General features: G+C 38.8%; 1 protein-coding gene across 2 annotated transcripts in view; it reads right to left on the reverse strand.

Annotated features, from left to right (window-relative positions):
• LOC311280427 (formin) overlaps window positions 1–19,090 on the reverse strand; it is a 75,291-nt gene that overhangs the window by 6,716 nt on the left and 49,485 nt on the right. For both annotated transcript variants that reach the window (XM_084392583.1, XM_084392584.1), the window contains 2 exons: window positions 9,092–9,184; window positions 5,286–5,337 (listed from right to left, as the gene is read on the reverse strand). In XM_084392583.1, the coding sequence (XP_084248709.1) occupies window positions 5,286–5,337; window positions 9,092–9,184 (145 nt within the window). The remainder of the gene's footprint in view (window positions 1–5,285; window positions 5,338–9,091; window positions 9,185–19,090) is intronic.

A 19,090-nucleotide genomic window follows, 5' to 3' on the forward strand; every position in this document is an offset into this window, starting at 1 on the left:
TGCCGGCCTCGGGTCGGGACACATGTGGACGCCCACCCAGATCCCGAATCCATCACCCGCGGGTCACTTTAACGAGGTGCGTCCATGGGAACTCTGGGAAAGCCACACTTACAGCTTCTGTAGCCGGCTCTTCTCTGGGACCAAATTAAAGGTAAATTAAAGGAGTTTCTGGCTGCCAGGCTCTTTTGATCAATATTGGCCAATTCAACACCTTCATTAACGTGGAGTCAAGCGTGGAGTCCATGTGCGGGATTCTCTCCAGGGAAGCTTTTCAAACGCTGACATCTGCACTTTATACCCAGCCAACGATAACACGTTCCCAGTACGGTTTGCTAACATTCCCATTAAGTTGTGAAAATGTTATTTCTGAATGTTTTCTGAACATTCCATTTCATCATTCCTCACACATTATGGAAATGTTACTTTTAAACGTTCTCTGAACGTCACTTTAGAATGTTCTCTGAACGTCACTTTTAAACGTTCTCTGAACGTCACTTTAGAATGTTCTCTGAACGTCACTTTTGAATGTTCTCTGAACGTTACTTTAGAATGTTCTCTGAACGTTACTTTAGAATGTTCTCTGAACGTTACTTTTGAATGTTCTGAACGTCACTTTAGAATGTTCTCTGAACGTTACTTTTGAATGTTCTGAACGTCACTTTTGAATGTTCTCTGAACGTCACTTTAGAATGTTCTGAACGTCACTTTAGAATGTTCTGAACGTCACTTTAGAATGTTCTCTGAACGTCACTTTTAAACGTTCTCTGAACGTCACTTCAGAATGTTCTCTGAACGTTACTTTAGAATGTTCTCTGAACGTCACTTTAGAATGTTCTCTGAACGTTACTTTTGAATGTTCTGAACGTTACCTTTGAATGTTCTCTGAACGTCACTTTTGAATGTTCTCTGAATGTTACTTTTGAATGTTCTGAACGTCACTTTTGAATGTTCTCTGAACGTCACTTTTGAATGTTCTCTGAACGTTACTTTTGAATGTTCTCTGAACGTCACTTTTGAATGTTCTCTGAATGTTACTTTAGAATGTTCTCTGAACGTCACTTTTGAATGTTCTCTGAACGTTACTTTTAAACGTTCTCTGAACGTCACTTTAGAATGTTCTCTGAACGTCACTTTTGAATGTTCTCTGAACGTCACTTTTGAATGTTCTCTGAACGTTACTTTAGAATGTTCTCTGAACGTTACTTTAGAATGTTCTCTGAACGTTACTTTTGAATGTTCTGAACGTCACTTTAGAATGTTCTCTGAACGTTACTTTAGAATGTTCTCTGAACGTCACTTTTGAATGTTCTCTGAACGTTACTTTTAAACGTTCTCTGAACGTCACTTTAGAATGTTCTCTGAACATCACTTTTGAATGTTCTCTGAACGTCACTTTTGAATGTTCTCTGAACGTTACTTTTGAATGTTCTCTGAACGTTACTTTAGAATGTTCTCTGAACGTTACTTTAGAATGTTCTCTGAACGTTACTTTTGAATGTTCTGAACGTCACTTTAGAATGTTCTCTGAACGTTACTTTTGAATGTTCTGAACGTCACTTTTGAATGTTCTCTGAACGTCACTTTAGAATGTTCTCTGAACGTCACTTTAGAATGTTCTGAACGTCACTTTAGAATGTTCTCTGAACGTTACTTTTGAATGTTCTGAACGTCACTTTTGAATGTTCTCTGAACGTCACTTTAGAATGTTCTGAACGTCACTTTAGAATGTTCTCTGAACGTCACTTTTAAACGTTCTCTGAACGTCACTTCAGAATGTTCTCTGAACGTCACTTTTGAATGTTCTGAACGTTACTTTAGAATGTTCTCTGAACGTTACTTTTGAATGTTCTGAACGTTACCTTTGAATGTTCTCTGAACGTCACTTTTGAATGTTCTCTGAACGTCACTTTTGAATGTTCTCTGAACGTCACTTTTGAATGTTCTCTGAATGTTACTTTTGAATGTTCTGAACGTTACTTTTGAATGTTCTCTGAACGTCACTTTTGAATGTTCTCTGAACGTTACTTTTGAATGTTCTCTGAACGTTACTTTTGAATGTTCTGAACGTTACTTTTGAATGTTCTCTGAACGTTACTTTTGAATGTTCTCTGAATGTCACTTTTGAATGTTCTGAATGTCACTTTTGAATGTTCTCTGAACGTTACTTTTGAATGTTCTCTGAACGTCACTTTTGAATGTTCTCTGAATGTTACTTTTGAATGTTCTGAACGTCACTTTTGAATGTTCTCTGAATGTTACTTTTGAATGTTCTCTGAACGTCACTTTAGAATGTTCTCTGAACGTCACTTTATAAATAATTTATTTGTGCTAATATTTTGAGAACATTATTCAAGACCGTTTGAGAAGAACGTTTGTTCATAACTTCTTGTTCTGAGAACGTTCCCTGTTAGCTGGAAGTCATTTCTTTATTCTGTGTGTGCATGTTCTGCGTCTTATTTATTTCATTTCGCTTTGTTTTGTTTCGGGTTACAAAAAAACCTCTCAAATCTAAACAAGGAAAAATAATCAATATGCTTTGTTTGTCCTTTTCCCCCCTCTATGAAAAGTTCCAGATATTTTCCGTCGTGCAGCATCTGGCAGTCGAACGCTTGCACATAAATCAGCGCACACAGTTCACAGTGTTCCTGTCGGGAGTCTGACACGCTCAAATACACATGATAAGACCACGATAACACAACGCTCCTCCAGAACCATCCTTCACGGCGCTCACAGTTCAGAAACACACCTGCTACTCACAGACCAAACAATCCCAGAATGCATTAGCAACTAGAAAAAAATATGAGTCATTCAAGAGTTCGGGTTCATCAAGGATGCATTAAATCGATTAAAAGTCATTCTATTTCAAACAAATGTTGTTCTTCTAGAACATTCTATTCATCAAAGAATCCTGAAAAGTAAATGTATCAGTTTTCACGAAAATATGAAACCGTTTTCGACACTGATAATAATCATAAATGTTTCGTGAGCATCAAATTATCATATTAGAGTGATTTGTGAAGGATCATGTGACACTGAAGACTGGAGTAATGATGCTGAAAATTCAGCTTTGATCACAGGAATAAATTACACTTTACTGTATATTCACATAGAGAACAGATGATTTACATTACAATAATATTTCATAATTTTTACTGTATTTGTCATCAAATAAATGTAGAAGAGACTTCTTTTTAAAATCATACTGAATGGTAGTGTGCATTTCATTCAATACTGAAAAATATCAATAAAACAATACAGTCTAATTAAAAATGGACTTAATATTCTGTATTTTACAGAATCGTGGCTCTATTAAAATCAATAGTGTGAGATTATCTTGTGGGCTATTCTGCTGAAAATGAGCGCTCTAAATCATGAGGTCACCTCAGTCACGATGCCGTCTTTGGCCCTATTCGGACGGTAATTGTTTCTCATGTGGACGTCCGTAAAAATAAATTAGCATGGCACCTCAGTGATAAACTCATGCATTCGGATGGAGATTTACTGACGGTGGAGGAGCGAGTTTCGTGATCCCACGAATCTGTGAACGCACTGCTCACATGGTCATTCGCATGATTCTCTGCTGTAAATGAAATGTCATATACTTGGAATAATAAGAATAAATTCATATTTAATTCAATAATATTAAAATAGCCTAATGTCCTATTTATTATTTGATTATTTAAAACTATATACACTTTTTTTATTAAAAAGATATATGCACTGTAGTTAAAATAACTGTTTGTATTTTATTTTATCTCAAAATGATGGATGTCATTTTAAAAATGTGAAAATTAGCAGAAATCAGTTAATTTAGCCTCTAATTTAGATGAGGTAAACACAAAGCTGCGTGGTTTATTTTTTAATGTATATAATTGCTGTCATAATATCTGCCCATTTCAAATGTTTACGTGCTTTTCTTCTCTTTCTCTTTTGAGTGGTGATGAAATATTGTTCTTGTAAATACTTTCCAGCATTTCAGTGATACGAGTGTAGGCTAGATCTTTAAAATGCATATGAATTTAGCTGTGTAGCGCAACAGTCATTGGACGGTGCTATTGACCCAAACAGGATTTAAACAGTGATTTTTGAATTGATCTCTCTTGTAAAAGAGATTTTTGATCTCAATGAGACTTCCTGGTAAAATAAAGGTAAAAAAAAAAAAAATAAAAAATACAAATCTCCTCTTGTAAACTCAGAGATGTGGATTTGGACGGCGATTAAATCACCACACGATCTTGGTGTTCGTCAAAAACAGAAGGTAATTCAGCCGTGGATTTTCACACGGGTGGTGGGAGAAAAACACGGACATTCTGGATTCGGACGGCAATAAGTCAACTCAGCTTTATTTATATAGACCTTTTTACTATACTGATTGTTTCAAAGCAGCTTTACAGAGATAACAGGAAAATAATGCAAAAAAGTTTGTGTCCAGAAGAAAATAGTGTCACAGAAAGTTCAGTGATGTTTCATTTTTGTTTTAAAAAAAGTTCTTAATTTAGTTAATTTATATATATATATATATATCTGCTCTGGAGTAAACCTGGAGTAAAAGTTTAATTAGTTGAAATACTATTTCTGAATTTAAACCTATGCTCAAAACTCACTTATTTTCTGAATGTTACCATTCTTAAGTTGTATCATTTCGTTGTGTCTGATTGTAGTCTGCTGTATGCTGCCCCATCTACATAATCCTCCTTTACTGTACTTTTACTCTCATCTACCTACTGTTGTTTTGTTTGTCATCATTGTCCATTGCCATTATTGTAGCTTGTTCATTGTAAAGAGTCCTTGAGCTCTGGAAAGGCGCTATATAAATAAACCTTATTATTAGTATTATTATTAAATTAAATGTTAAATTTAAATGTCCCCAATAAAATCACAGACTAACGCCTGTAAATGATGAAACTACCTTACGACCCCATCAGAAACAATAATATAACAAGGATAACATTACAGAAATATTTTTTTAATCAAACTTTGATTAGTGACTCAAACCTATATCTAAACCTCTCACCGTCGGTCGCACATATCCGCCATGTTTTGTAGTTTTTTTAACACTTTTTACTCATGTTTGTAGTTCCTCCTCCAAAGTGCAGTGTATTGTGGGTAATATTAGCTGTTATATTGAGCACGGATCCACACTTCGAAAACCCACCGGGAACACCTGACACACTCTCTTCAACACACTATGCTTTGGGACACACTGATTCTAATCTCACACACTGTTCAGGATGGATGGTGTGTACATTGAGACGCAGGGTGTGTGTCCTGAAGGGGTTTCATACCTGTTCTGTGCCGCCCGCAGTCGATCGTCTTCACACGCGTACTCAGATTGTGCTGTGGACCAAACACAACATACTGAGATGAGAAACATCATAGAAGCTCATTTCCACCACCGGATAAAAACAGCGACTTTTTATCTCAATTGGAGATCTTTAATTTCTCTATTATTCATTCTGGATGAGATCAAACTGAGACTTTGTTTCTCCAGAGAGAAAAAAACAACACAATCGTGAGATCTCAACAACGTCTCAAACTGTGCTCAGATTTGCCAAGATACAAAAAGCGGTTCAGTCTCCTGTGTCTGATAATGCAAGCAGAGGTCCATTACATAACATGGTAACACTTTACAGTCAGCTCTCATTTGTTCACATTAATTAATGCATCGACTAACATGAACTAAAATATTTTTGCAGCATTTATTAATCTTTGTTACTTAATAAAAATCCTCATATTGATGATAGTTCACAGTGCATTGACTAATATTAACAGAGACAAGTTTTGATCGTGTAAATGTTGAGATTAACATTAAGATTAATAAATGCTTTATTTCGTTGCATGCAGTAATAGAGCTGAAGACTGACCGATGAGCGTTTGATGAGAAACGTTTGAGATTCGGACACGAGTTTCACTGTCTAGGAGAAACAACAGAGATGTTGAAGTGTTTGTGTTGATGTGTTTTCCTCTTAGGGAGTGTGTTGCACACGTTTCACACCAGGCGTCTGTGTGCAAGGGTGTGTGTGAGAGTGTGAGTGTGTGAGAGTGTGTAAGAGTGCGTGTGCGTGTGTGTGTGTGAGAGAGATAGAGTGTGTGTGTGTGCGCGCGCATGCGTGAGTGTGTTTGCGTGCGTGTGAATGTGTGTTTGTGTGAGTGTGAATGTGTGTGTGTGTGTGTGTGTGTGTGTGAATGTGAATGTGTGTGTGTTGCACTAGTGGCTCCCGTGGAGCTGCTCCATGTAAAAGTGTCTAAATGTAAGGCAGATGTGCGGCGGCCGGGCCGAGGTGCAAGAATTTATCTCAGGCCAGAGCGCGCCTATGATCTCAGATTTATTGCATTTTCCAGATTCATCCCCTTTTTTTTACTATGATGGGGGACCTTTCCCACTCCCTGATTTAAGAGCGGGAAGTCTCCGAAACATTGTTCAAAGGCGAGTTTGGGGGTCTTTCGGTGGGGGAGAGTGTGAACAGCGCTTTCTGTTTTCCCCAGCGCGCGCGAGTGTGTGTGTGTGTGTGTGTGGCTGATTGTCTCAGGCTAATGAAGACGGGGTGAGCCGTGACCAATGGCGTTGGTCTCAGCAGGGGTGGACTGGCGCCTGTGGTCTCCCTTCGCTGTGTGTGTGTGTGTGTGTGTGCGCGCCGCGGAGAGGGATGTGTGAATTTTCTCCTCAGCTCCGTCTGTAAACATGAAACCAGTAGTGGCTAACTAGAAAGTTATGGGACCTGCACGCTGAGAAGGACAATAAATCCAGGCTTTAAAAGCGACTCGCGGCTGCGCTCTCCATAAAGAGCCTCAGATTCAGGGTTCATTATGGAGTAACACGGATCCCTCGCTTTAAAACACACGTGTGATGGAATCAGACGGACACATCAATCGACTGCGGTTTCTCACCGAGTGAATCTCTGCGGCCACAAACACGCTGAAGAATTAATGTGCTCATAAAGCTTTAGAAGAACAACTCACTCGACATCAGATCAAATCAAACTCTAGGAAAGAACAATATAAAGAGAGCGAATCTCACAAAACCTGTCAAGAACACGTCCAGCTCATACATCACGCCTAAATACAAAGTGTGTATACACACACACACACACACACACATACATATACAATAATAAATGTTAATGTGAAATAATGACGCTAATGGGTGTAAAAATAAATAACTAATAAGAGATAAGATTTAAAAACAGAATTATTTTATAACAATTATTAAATGATAAAAAAAGAAGGTAAATACAATTATGGTTATTAAAGAATCGTGGCTCTATTGGAATCAATAGTGGGAGTTGATTTTGTCCTAATATTATTAATTTGTACTTATAAAAACATACTTTTTTCTTTCGGTTTTGGAGTGAAATATTTGCTGGAGACGTTTTCATGAGGTTCACCCACAGTGAAGATGAAGGGATGAAGGGATGGAGGGATGGAGGGATGAGAGATAGAGGGATGGAGGGAGGGATGGATGATAGAGGGATAGAGGGATGGATGATAGATAGAGGGATAGATAGAGGGATAGAGGGATGGATGATAGATAGAGGGATAGAGGGATGGATGATAGATAGAGGGATGGATGGATGGATGGAGGGATGAATGGATGATAGATAGAGGGATAGAGGGATGGATGGAGGGATGGATGATAGATGAGAGATAGAGGGATGGATAGATGATAGATGAGAGATAGAGGGATGGATGGAGGGATGGATGATAGAGGAGAGATAGAGGGATGGATGGATGATAGATGAGAGATAGAGGGATGGATGGATGATAGATGAGAGTTAGAGGGATGGATGGAGGGATGGATGATAGATGAGAGATAGAGGGATGGATGGAGGGATGGATGATAGAGGAGAGATAGAGGGATGGATGGATGATAGATGATAGATAGAGGGATGGAGGGAGGGATGGATGATAGAGGGATAGAGGGATGGATGATAGATAGAGGGATAGAGGGATAGATAGAGGGATAGAGGGATGGATGATAGATAGAGGGATAGAGGGATGGATGATAGATAGAGGGATGGATGGATGGATGGAGGGATGAATGGATGATAGATAGAGGGATAGAGGGATGGATGGAGGGATGGATGATAGATGAGAGATAGAGGGATGGATAGATGATAGATGAGAGATAGAGGGATGGATGGAGGGATGGATGATAGAGGAGAGATAGAGGGATGGATGGATGATAGATGAGAGATAGAGGGATGGATGGATGATAGATGAGAGTTAGAGGGATGGATGGAGGGATGGATGATAGATGAGAGATAGAGGGATGGATGGAGGGATGGATGATAGAGGAGAGATAGAGGGATGGATGGATGATAGATGAGAGATAGAGGGATGGATGGATGATAGATGAGAGTTAGAGGGATGGATGGAGGGATGGATGATAGATGAGAGATAGAGGGATGGATGGAGGGATGGATGATAGAGGAGAGATAGAGGGATGGATGGATGATAGATGAGAGATAGAGGGATGGATGGATGATAGATGAGAGATAGAGGGATGGATGAAGGGATGGATGGATGGATGGATGATAGATGAGAGATAGAGGGATGGATGGAGGGATGGATGGATGATAGATGAGAGATAGAGGGATGGATGAAGGGATGGATGGATGGATGGATGATAGATGAGAGATAGAGGGATGGATGAAGGGATGGATAAGCAGTGATGATGTCTCAGTAACTGTTGGATCTGCTTCAGCTCTGGGTCGGTCCTGACGCTCTTTACGGGAAAAGTTCACCAGCTTTACAGCAACACATGATCCCGTCAGATCCCGAAGGAGTTTCACTCTGGATGAGTTCGCTCTAGTTCTGGGTTCGCTTTTACTGGAATCTCACAATGATCAACCGATATTGATTCTTAAATCCCAGGATTGAACTTTTGATTCTGAACTTTTGATATCGTCACAATTTGATTCGATTCACAAGCTGGCGATTCAGAATCTGAAAGCTGAGACTTTGTTTCGTGTCGAAGCACAGCGCCTGATGCCGTTTGTTAGAGGGCAGGCGCCACACGTGGATATGAGTTATGCAGAATAACTCATATCCTGATCAGGTGAAGCTGTGTGAAGCTGTGTCTGTGACGCACCGGTGCTGATGAAGATCTCCATCTTGTCCTTGAAGGGCTGAAGATGTTCGTCGGACGAGTTCTCACACACTTGCTGAACCTCCTTCACACACCCTGCAGGAGAAGCACATGAGCGTCACACACACACACAGGGCTGAAGACCGGCAGCATCTTATTCTCTTAACCCTCTATCCAACGACGTTTAGAATTCATTCCTACTCATTTCCTTGATATTCAGAATAAAATACAATATATTGAACTGTGGGAATTATGTTTTTAAGTCACATGACCTTTAAATGTCCCTGTTGGAGAGCTCCAGAAACTGCTCTATTCACCTCATCTCTAAACATCTCTGCTCAGGGGGATTTCTTCAGCATCTTTAATCAGTAAATTAGATCTTTTTATTCATAAATCAGCTTTTTCTGACATAGTTTTACAGTAAATTGAGAAAATATCCATGTCTCCATATGGCAGCGCTGTAGCTCAAAGGGACTGCAGTGATGTACTTCCCACTGGGATTTTTAGATAGTAGCATCAACAATATATGATTGCAGTTATTTATTTATGTATGTTAATTGTAGCATAGTTGTATTTATGTATAAATACCAAATTGATTTCTTCTTTTCAGAAATGAATACAGCAATACTTCATGGAAAGGGCGATGGGAAGAGTGCAGATTCAGCTCTTCCATGTGATGAGAGTGAGGATGAGTTGGGAATGATAGGGATCTACTTATTTTTGTTGTGCATGAGTTCCAAGTAAATAAATCTATACATTTCTACAAGAAATGTGCAAATTAAATAGAAAGAAGCCATGGCTCTCTAAAGATTTAAAGAAACTCCTTAATGAAAAGAATTGGGCATTTCGTGAAAATAATCATGAGGGTTTTAAAATGAAAAGGAAGGACTTGAGAGCCATGACACAAAAAGCAAAAACTGACTTTAAATGTAAGGTAGAGGATCAGTTAGCGAATCAAGATGCAAGGAGTGCTTGGCAAGGCTTGAATAAGATGATGGGGCGTGACTCGAGAGATGTAAATCATGATATTATTATAGGGACAGATGGTTTTAAAAATGATAGGATCCAAGCAAAAATCATCGTTACATCAAATTGCTGTTCAGAGAAAAGCTTTGACTATAGCAAGACACACAACACACCCCTTGAATCATGCTGAATTACTGCCATCACGTCGTCGCTACAGAACACCAAAAGCGATTAAAGCAATATATAAACAAACTTCTGTACCAAATGCAATAAGTCTTTTGAATAAGAGGAAGGAAATGTATATTGTGTATTGTTAATTGTTTTGTGATTGTATGGCGAGACCAAAGACCAATTTTCAGCTGAGGCTGAACAATAAAGTACTACCAACTAACTAAGAAAATCATAATTTTATAGAAAACGACTTTTTGACGTAAATTGACGTAAAAAACAAAATATATATATATTTTTAAAAATCTTTTTTGATTTGTTTGATTGAAGCCATTTCATGTAATAAAAACTTGTTTAAAAAAATATAAAATATTTCATGGTTAGAACATAATGTGCTCTATAGAGGGTTAAGGCAAAATAGTTTTTTTGTTTGTTTGTTTTTTATGCATTGAATATTTTGCTTCTACAACACTGGTCTTCCTTAGGCTAACGGAGAGAAAACAAGTGTGTATTTTACTGCACTTGATCTATTAGCGTCAGAAATCTCCACTTCAGCAGCTTTACACACACACACACACACACACACACACACACACACACACACACACACACACACACACACACACACACCAAATAGAGATGCTAAAAACCACATGCAGCTCATGCATCGCACTAGAAATGAAGGGCAGGATGAATTAAATTGATCAAAAGTGACAGTAAAGACATTTATAATGTTACAAAAGATTATATTTTTCCATTTAATGTTCTTTTGAACTTTCTATTCATCAAAGAATCTGTTTTCAACATTGATAATGTTTCATCAAAAATGTTTTTTGAGCTTCAAATCATCATATTAGAATGATTTCTTAAGGATCATGTGACACTGAAGACTGGAGTAATGATGCTGGAAATTCAGCTTTGATCACAGGAATAAATTACACTTTACTGTATATTCACATAGAAAACAGTTCTTTTAAATTGCCATAATTTTGAACAATATTACAGTTTTTTTGTTGTTTTTTAATCAAATAAATGCAGCCTTTGTACGCAGAAGAGATTTCTTTTAAAAACATTAAAAAATCTTCCCGATCTAAAGCGTTTGACTGGCGTGTACGCACTGAGAGCACGGCAGTGTGACATCAGGAAGGATATGAACTAACGGGCTTTGGATTAACGAAGCGCAGGTGAGTTCTGCGTATCAGATTACCAGCACATCCATAAACGAGTGAAACGAGAAACATGAGCAAGAGGTGTGTGAGTCTCATCTCAAACAGATGACTATCAAAGACGAGCGCGGAGACGTTTGGAGCGCGCTCAAACCTAGCGAGAGCGAGAATGCTTTTGATTAGCAGGGCTGGATGTTCTGGGGAGTTTTCTTAATGATTTCAGAGCATGCAGATCATGATGACGACAGCGAGTTTGATATCGGTCTGATACCACATCATCATCTCAGTGACGACAGACAGAAGAACGTCACACACACACACACTACCAGTCAAAAGTTTTGGATCGGTAAGATTTTTTATGTTTTTAAAAGAAGTCTCTTCTGCTCACCAAGAATGCATTTATTTGATTAAAAATACACACAAAAAACACAGTAATATTGTGAAATATTATGACAATTTTAAATAAATTTTCTATGTGAATATACAGTAAAGTGTAATTTATTCCTGTGATCAAAGCTGAATTTTCAGCATCATTACTCCAGTCTTCAGTGTCACATGATCCTTCAGAAATCACTCTCTAACTTTCTATTCATCAAAGAATCCTGAAAATAAATTGTACACAACTGTTTTCAACATTAATGAATGTTTCTTGAGCATCAAATCATCATATTAGTGATTTGTGAAGGATCATGTGACACTGAAGACTGGAGTAATGATGCTGAACATTCAGCTTTGATCACAGGAATAAATTACACTTTAAAATATATTAAAATAGAAAACAGTCATTTTAAATTGTCATAATATTTAACAATATTAACGTTTTTATTTTAGTATTTTATCTTACCGATCCCAAACGTCTGAGCGGCAGTGTGTGTTACTCAGTGTGTGTGTTACTCAGTGTGCGTGTTACTCAGTGTGCGTGTTACTCAGTGTGCGTGTTACTCAGTGTGCGTGTTACTCAGTGTGCGTGTTACTCAGTGTGCGTGTTACTCAGTGTGCGTGTTACTCCGTGTGCGTGTTACTCCGTGTGCGTGTTACTCCGTGTGCGTGTTACCCAGTGTGCGTGTTACCCAGTGTGCGTGTTACTCAGTGTGCGTGTTACTCAGTGTGCGTGTTACTCAGTGTGTGTGTTACTCAGTGTGTGTGTGTGTTACTCAGTGTGTGTGTGTGTGTGTGTGTTACTCAGTGTGTGTGTGTGTGTTACTCAGTGTGTGTTACTCAGTGTGTGTGTTACTCAGTGTGTGTGTTACTCAGTGTGTGTGTGTGTTACTCAGTGTGTGTGTGTGTGTGTTACTCAGTGTGTGTGTGTGTGTTACTCAGTGTGTGTGTGTGTGTGTGTGTGTTACTCAGTGTGTGTGTTACTCAGTGTGTGTGTTACTCAGTGTGTGTGTGTTACTCAGTGTGTGTGTGTTACTCAGTGTGTGTGTGTTACTCAGTGTGTGTGTTACTCAGTGTGTGTGTGTTACTCAGTGTGTGTGTTACTCAGTGTGTGTGTTACTCAGTGTGTGTTACTCACAGTGTGTGTGTTACTCACAGTGTGTGTGTTACTCAGTGTGTGTGTTACTCAGTGTGTGTGTTACTCTCAGTGTGTGTGTTACTCACTCAGTGTGTGTGTTACTCACTCAGTGTGTGTGTTACTCAGTGTGTGTGTGTTACTCAGTGTGTGTGTGTGTGTTACTCAGTGTGTGTGTTACTCAGTGTGTGTGTTACTCAGTGTGCGTGTTACTCAGTGTGTGTGTTACTCAGTGTGTGTTACTCACTCAGTGTGTGTGTTACTCACTCAGTGTGTGTGTGTTACTCAGTGTGTGTTACTCACAGTGTGTGTGTTACTCACAGTGTGTGTGTTACTCAGTGTGTGTGTTACTCAGTGTGTGTGTTACTCAGTGTGTGTGTTACTCAGTGTGTGTGTTACTCTCAGTGTGTGTGTTACTCACTCAGTGTGTGTGTTACTCAGTGTGTGTGTGTTACTCAGTGTGTGTGTGTGTTACTCAGTGTGTGTGTTACTCAGTGTGTGTGTTACTCAGTGTGCGTGTTACTCAGTGTGTGTGTTACTCAGTGTGTGTTACTCACTCAGTGTGTGTGTTACTCACTCAGTGTGTGTGTGTTACTCAGTGTGTGTGTGTGACTCAGTGTGTGTGTTACTCAGTGTGCGTGTTACTCAGTGTGCGTGTTACTCAGTGTGTGTGTTACTCAGTGTGTGTGTTACTCAGTGTGTGTGTTACTCAGTGTGTGTGTTACTCAGTGTGTGTGTTACTCAGTGTGTGCGTGTTACTCAGTGTGTGTGTTACTCAGTGTGTGTGTTACTCAGTGTGTGTGTTACTCAGTGTGTGTGTTACTCAGTGTGTGTGTGTTACTCAGTGTGTGTGTTACTCAGTGTGTGTGTTACTCAGTGTGTGTGTTACTCAGTGTGTGTTACTCGCGGGTCCTCTCAGACTCAGGATACTGTGAAGCAGATGAAGCAGATGCCGGATGGAGTTTGTGTTGTTTGTGCTCGACAGAGTCTTTGTTGTGCTGCCAAACAACTGCGTTCACACACACTCACAGAGCGGAGAGAAAACTCTCGGCCTCCTCGCAGCGCCAATGTATGGATATGTTTAGCATTAATGAATCTTGTAAATACCTGCATGTGTTTATCATTGATCTGCGCTATAATACGCATTTTTATAAAGCTGGGTTTTTATATAGACACGACACTCCTCATACTTTAACAAAACGGCAACTGATTTGTTCTCTGGAATAACAACGTGAAGATTCAGCTTTACATAAACTCTACATGAATAATAATTACCTGTAAAACTGATTGCACAAATTTATTTTATTTTTTTTTCTAATTATTTCTTATTTCTTTATTTTTTAAATGCATCTTATTGTGTATAATTCATCTACGCACATGTCAGTGTTATTGATATATATTATTACAGTTTTGGTTATTTTGAATAAACATTTCACACTTTCATTTTAGTTTAAGTAAATGTTTTGCTTTTTTGTCATTTTTATTAGTTTGTGTTTTTTTTTTAAATGTCTTGTTTTATACATTCTCATTTATTAGTTCTATTTTTCTAGTTTATTTAATTTTAGTTATTTTAGTACTTCAAGGTAAACTACATTAAAATGAGACATTTTGCGTCTTCATGCCTTAAAATATCTTGACTGTAACTCGACACCCTCGCCTCATTTAGTATGCGTGGTTCTATGAATATGCAAATGAGCCCCGCCTCCACTCACTCCCTCAGCTCAGAGATCCACTGGTTGACGATCACACGTTGATCTGATTGGTTACAAGGTAGTTTGTGACGTCAGAAACACCAGCGATTTCAAAGCGTGTTTCTGAGACTGTCTTTGGTTCACTGCAGTTTTAAGGAGGAAATACTCAGCAATGGTGTCGACTTATGAACTTACACATGCTTTGTCTTAAAGCACATTAATAGACACATAAACAACATTAAAAGCTGGATTTTCTCCAAAGGGGGGCTTTAAAAAAAATTGTGTAATCAAATTGTCATAACTGGATCTCCCAATCAAACGTCAGTATGCAGGATCCTCCAATCAGTGAGTGCGCTTAAACTCCGCCCCTTTCTCACAGTCCCCTGTAAGCCCCGCCCTACACTGGTTCTTTTCGAGCGTTGCAGCGATGACATCAGGACTAACATGTGGTAAACATAACTCGACGATACTTTGACGTTTTGTTCTACAATGTAAACTGCACACACTCACTCACACACACTCACACCCCAGGCGTTCTTATTTAATAACTCGCATTTCCAAAAACAAACATAACAGCTTCAAAATTCGCATCTTCAGTATGAGTGTGTGTGATTTACGCTGTAGAATGAACTATAACACACTGAAAATGTTCAAATAGACCATCTACTGCGGGATCACGGAGACCGGCTTCATGAATGATTCTTCCCACAAAGCTTTGGTTCCAGTGGCTGTAAACCTCAGGTAGCAAACGCTGCGATTAATCCCGAGAGCAGATTTATCTCGACGCGCCGGCCTTGGCCCGTCACAAGCGTAATATATACCGAGCTCTGACAGCGCTCTGAGGTTGTATATAATTGTGGATTATCTGCTGAAATTCTTCGGCTTTGCTCTGATGGAAATGATCCACTGCATGCTATATAAATAACCCCGCCAGACGAACGTCTCGTCTCCTGAAAGACTTTCCAAAACATGACGTCTAAAGCCCTGTGAGCCGGAGCTTGTATGCGTGTAAAAGCATGGTTTTGGTTAATTCGCTCTTTCATCATTGGAGGATACGAGGAATGTCTCTATTGTCTCGACTCGGGGCATATGGGCTCGATTGATGCGCTACTTTATAAAATAAATGCAGAGAGCGACGTGGAGTAAATGACACGCAAACACACGCATTGTTTTCTTGCTTAGTATTTTAATATCTAAACATTCTGACATCAAGATGCATTTACTGGAGGAGCAAAATGACTGAAGATGTTAAGTCTTGTTTTCTGAAAAAATCATCAAAATGAAGTGAGTTTGTGCTTAAAACAAGAACAAATATCTGACAATGAAAAATAAAATAAAAAATAAAAATATTTTATTTTTAAAACTTTTCTGACCCCAATAGCAGATATTTGTTCTTGTTTTTCAAGCTTCACTTTGATAATTTTTTTATAATATCTTCAGTCATTTTGCTCCTCCAGTAAATGCTTAGATATTTGTGCTGGAAAACGAGACCGAAACACTGAGGAGGAAGAGGAGGATTTTGAGAACTGCAACAAATGATGTTCTTCTTCCTCAGTGTTTCTGTCCCGTTTTCCAGCACAAATATCTAAACATTCTCAAATCAAGACACATTTACTGGAGAAGAAGCAAAATGACTGAAGTTTTCTGAAAAATGTGTCAAAATGAAGTGAGTTTGTGCTTAAAACAAGAACAAATATCTGACAGAACTAAATAATCTAGATTTTTTTCACATTGTCATTCTTGTTTTAAGCACAAACTCACTTCATTTTGACACATTTTTCAGAAAACAAGACTTAATATCTTCAGTCATTTTGCTCCTCCAGTAAATGCTTCTTGATTTGGAAAACAAGTGAAACACTGAGGAGGAAGAGGATAATTTTGAGAACTGAAGGCTCTTCATCTGGAAGCGTTCAATAACGGCCAGTCCAGAGCTGTTATTCTTTGATACTCATTACTCATGCGATGATGTTTGTCTGCTGTCATTAAAATGTAAGAAGAACAGCTGTGCTTCCCTGTGCTTTCCGCCTCTGAAGTTCCTTTTGTGTTTTCGTTATTTTGCCCAAAGTTGCCTGGATATTCCCGAGCATGGAGCGGTTAGTGGGGTTTTTGCTTTGGGAATTGCGGTCGCGCTTCCCAAGGAAATTACACGCCCCGCCAGTGGCTTAATCTCAAACTGGAGGGTTTTTATGCTCTTCCTCGGCTGCTTTAAAGCTGCGCAGACACGGAGTTATTAACATGCTTTATTCTCTAAACAGAAAAGAGAAAATATTAGACATTTTTAATGCTGCAATTCAAGCTAAGATGCAACTGACTCCTGACAATGATGCTTATCGGAATTAAATATATGACCTTCTGTTTTGAGCTGCAGGAACGAAACACGAAAGACACAACACAAACAAGCTCCACTGCAGAAAGAGAGGCTCTTTTAACCCTGGCGAGAGTAAAGGAGCAGAAACGCAGATCAGATTTCTGCTAAAGCTGAAGAGAGCAGTGTGGAGGGCAGTCGGGTTGTCTCAGGGCATCTCCGTCTCGCTCTCGTCTCATCGTTCAGACATATAACGGCCCCTGAGAACGACCCCGTGTCGCGACCCCTGCGCCGGGCCGTGTCACACGCCACGGGTGTAACATCAGCAAACACAAACACTTAAACACACACGAGACGAGCTGGCACGACCAACTACTGACTCTGACAGGAACGTTCTCTCAAAGTTATGAACAAATGCAACATTAATAGAAGATATTCATGGAGATCTTCCTAAGAAAGAAGTTAAGATCAATTCCAAGAAGTTCGTAAGAATGTTCCTAAGTGCAATTCTTGATTTTTTCAATTCTTGAACATTTTTCTTAAGAACATCTTCATTTTTTACTTAAGAAGAAAATGTCAGGTGTTATTTGGTGTTATGGGATTGAAAGGCAGGTATTGCTGAAGACTCGCTGAATAAAAAACACCTCAAAGCCCGTCTTCTTGCACTGCAGATTCCCGGAGATCTCATAATAAAGCTCCTTGCACACGGAGTCCCAAATCTTCACATGCGTTTTTCCGTATTCGTGATTCAGTGGCTCTGAAGTGTCAAAACACCATTCAAAACACTTGAGCTACGCATGCGGAAAACACAGAAAATCAAACCCGATCCAAAAAAATGTATAACCGACGGAAGTTTCGGAGGCAAACGCGATTTACAAAACATGAGGTCGTAATTATTTTTTTAACGTGTGAAAATGTCTAACTCTGCTAGTCGTGACTGGCTTGGCGGGAGTTAATCACTCAGCATTGGGTTCTTAATACGCCGTGTCGCTAAAATGGTTATTTTAACCCTTAAACAGGCAAGAGTAGAAAATGATAAGCAACAAATAATTTCATGTCATTTTTTATATCATCTGGACTTAAGTAAATCATGTATTTTGGATGTTATGAGTTGTGAGTCCCAGATCACACTGCCTGTTTAGGGTATAAGGACCAAATCTATAACTGTAACTGCCATTGCATGTTTAAAACAATTATATCCTATACTTCAACTCATATAATGTTGACATATTATATATCATTGGAAAGCTTACAAACTCAAGATTCAGCCTGTGAAAACCGTTTTGAAATCGGACCTTGCGTTACCATAGAAATGGTCAAAACAAAAAATGGGTAAAATGGTATAAAATGTTGGATTTAGGTCAGGCTGACTAATTGATCACAGATAACTTGAAGCAAATCATGTGACCATCATACTCAAGACAGACCAGTATCAGTTTAACCTGTACATTTTATAATTTGTAAAAAAAAAAAAAAAACTCAGAATACAAAGATTGTTACAAAAATGAATACAAAAGTTAATCCCTTTTTTATACCCAAAAGTGGCAATGTGACTCAGGTGTAACATATGTTTCAAAACGTGCTAAATAACAACATGAACAACATTTTTATAAATTTTCTTTTTCAGCACCTTAAGATAATGTTCATAATTAATGTTAGCAGTGTTAGTATTATTTTATCAAAAGAAAAGTAAGTTTAATATATATTTACTTCTCTCAAAATCTGAATGTCCTGCACCGCTGGCAGCCATGTTGGATTTAGGTCAGGCTGACTAATTAAACACACATTTTTTGAAACAAATCATGTGACCAGCATACTCAAGACAGACCAGGCTGTGATAAATGATAAAAGGATTTGATGAAAACATTCTTACGCCCCAAAAAAGACGACAAAAACTATGTTACACCCAGATCACAGTGCCAGTTTTAGGGTTAAAAGAGCCTGTCTCAAGATGCAGCGGGTCTTTCCCATTCACTTGCGCTCCGTCTTTCTTGTGAAATGCCTTGCTAGTTCTAGCTTGAGTGAGCGCATCATATATGCGTAAATGATCGATCAGTGACACTTTAGATCAGGGTTTCTCAACCTTTTGCCCACTGCGACCCACTTTCTTTTTTGTATGCCAATCATACGACCCACTAAGGCGGGAAGTAAATCAATAGCCTAACTGAAAGGTTAACCGTAGGCCTATATGCT

This window comes from Rutilus rutilus (assembly GCF_951802725.1).
Source record: "Rutilus rutilus genome assembly, chromosome: 21".
Taxonomy (NCBI): Eukaryota; Metazoa; Chordata; class Actinopteri; order Cypriniformes; family Leuciscidae; genus Rutilus; species Rutilus rutilus.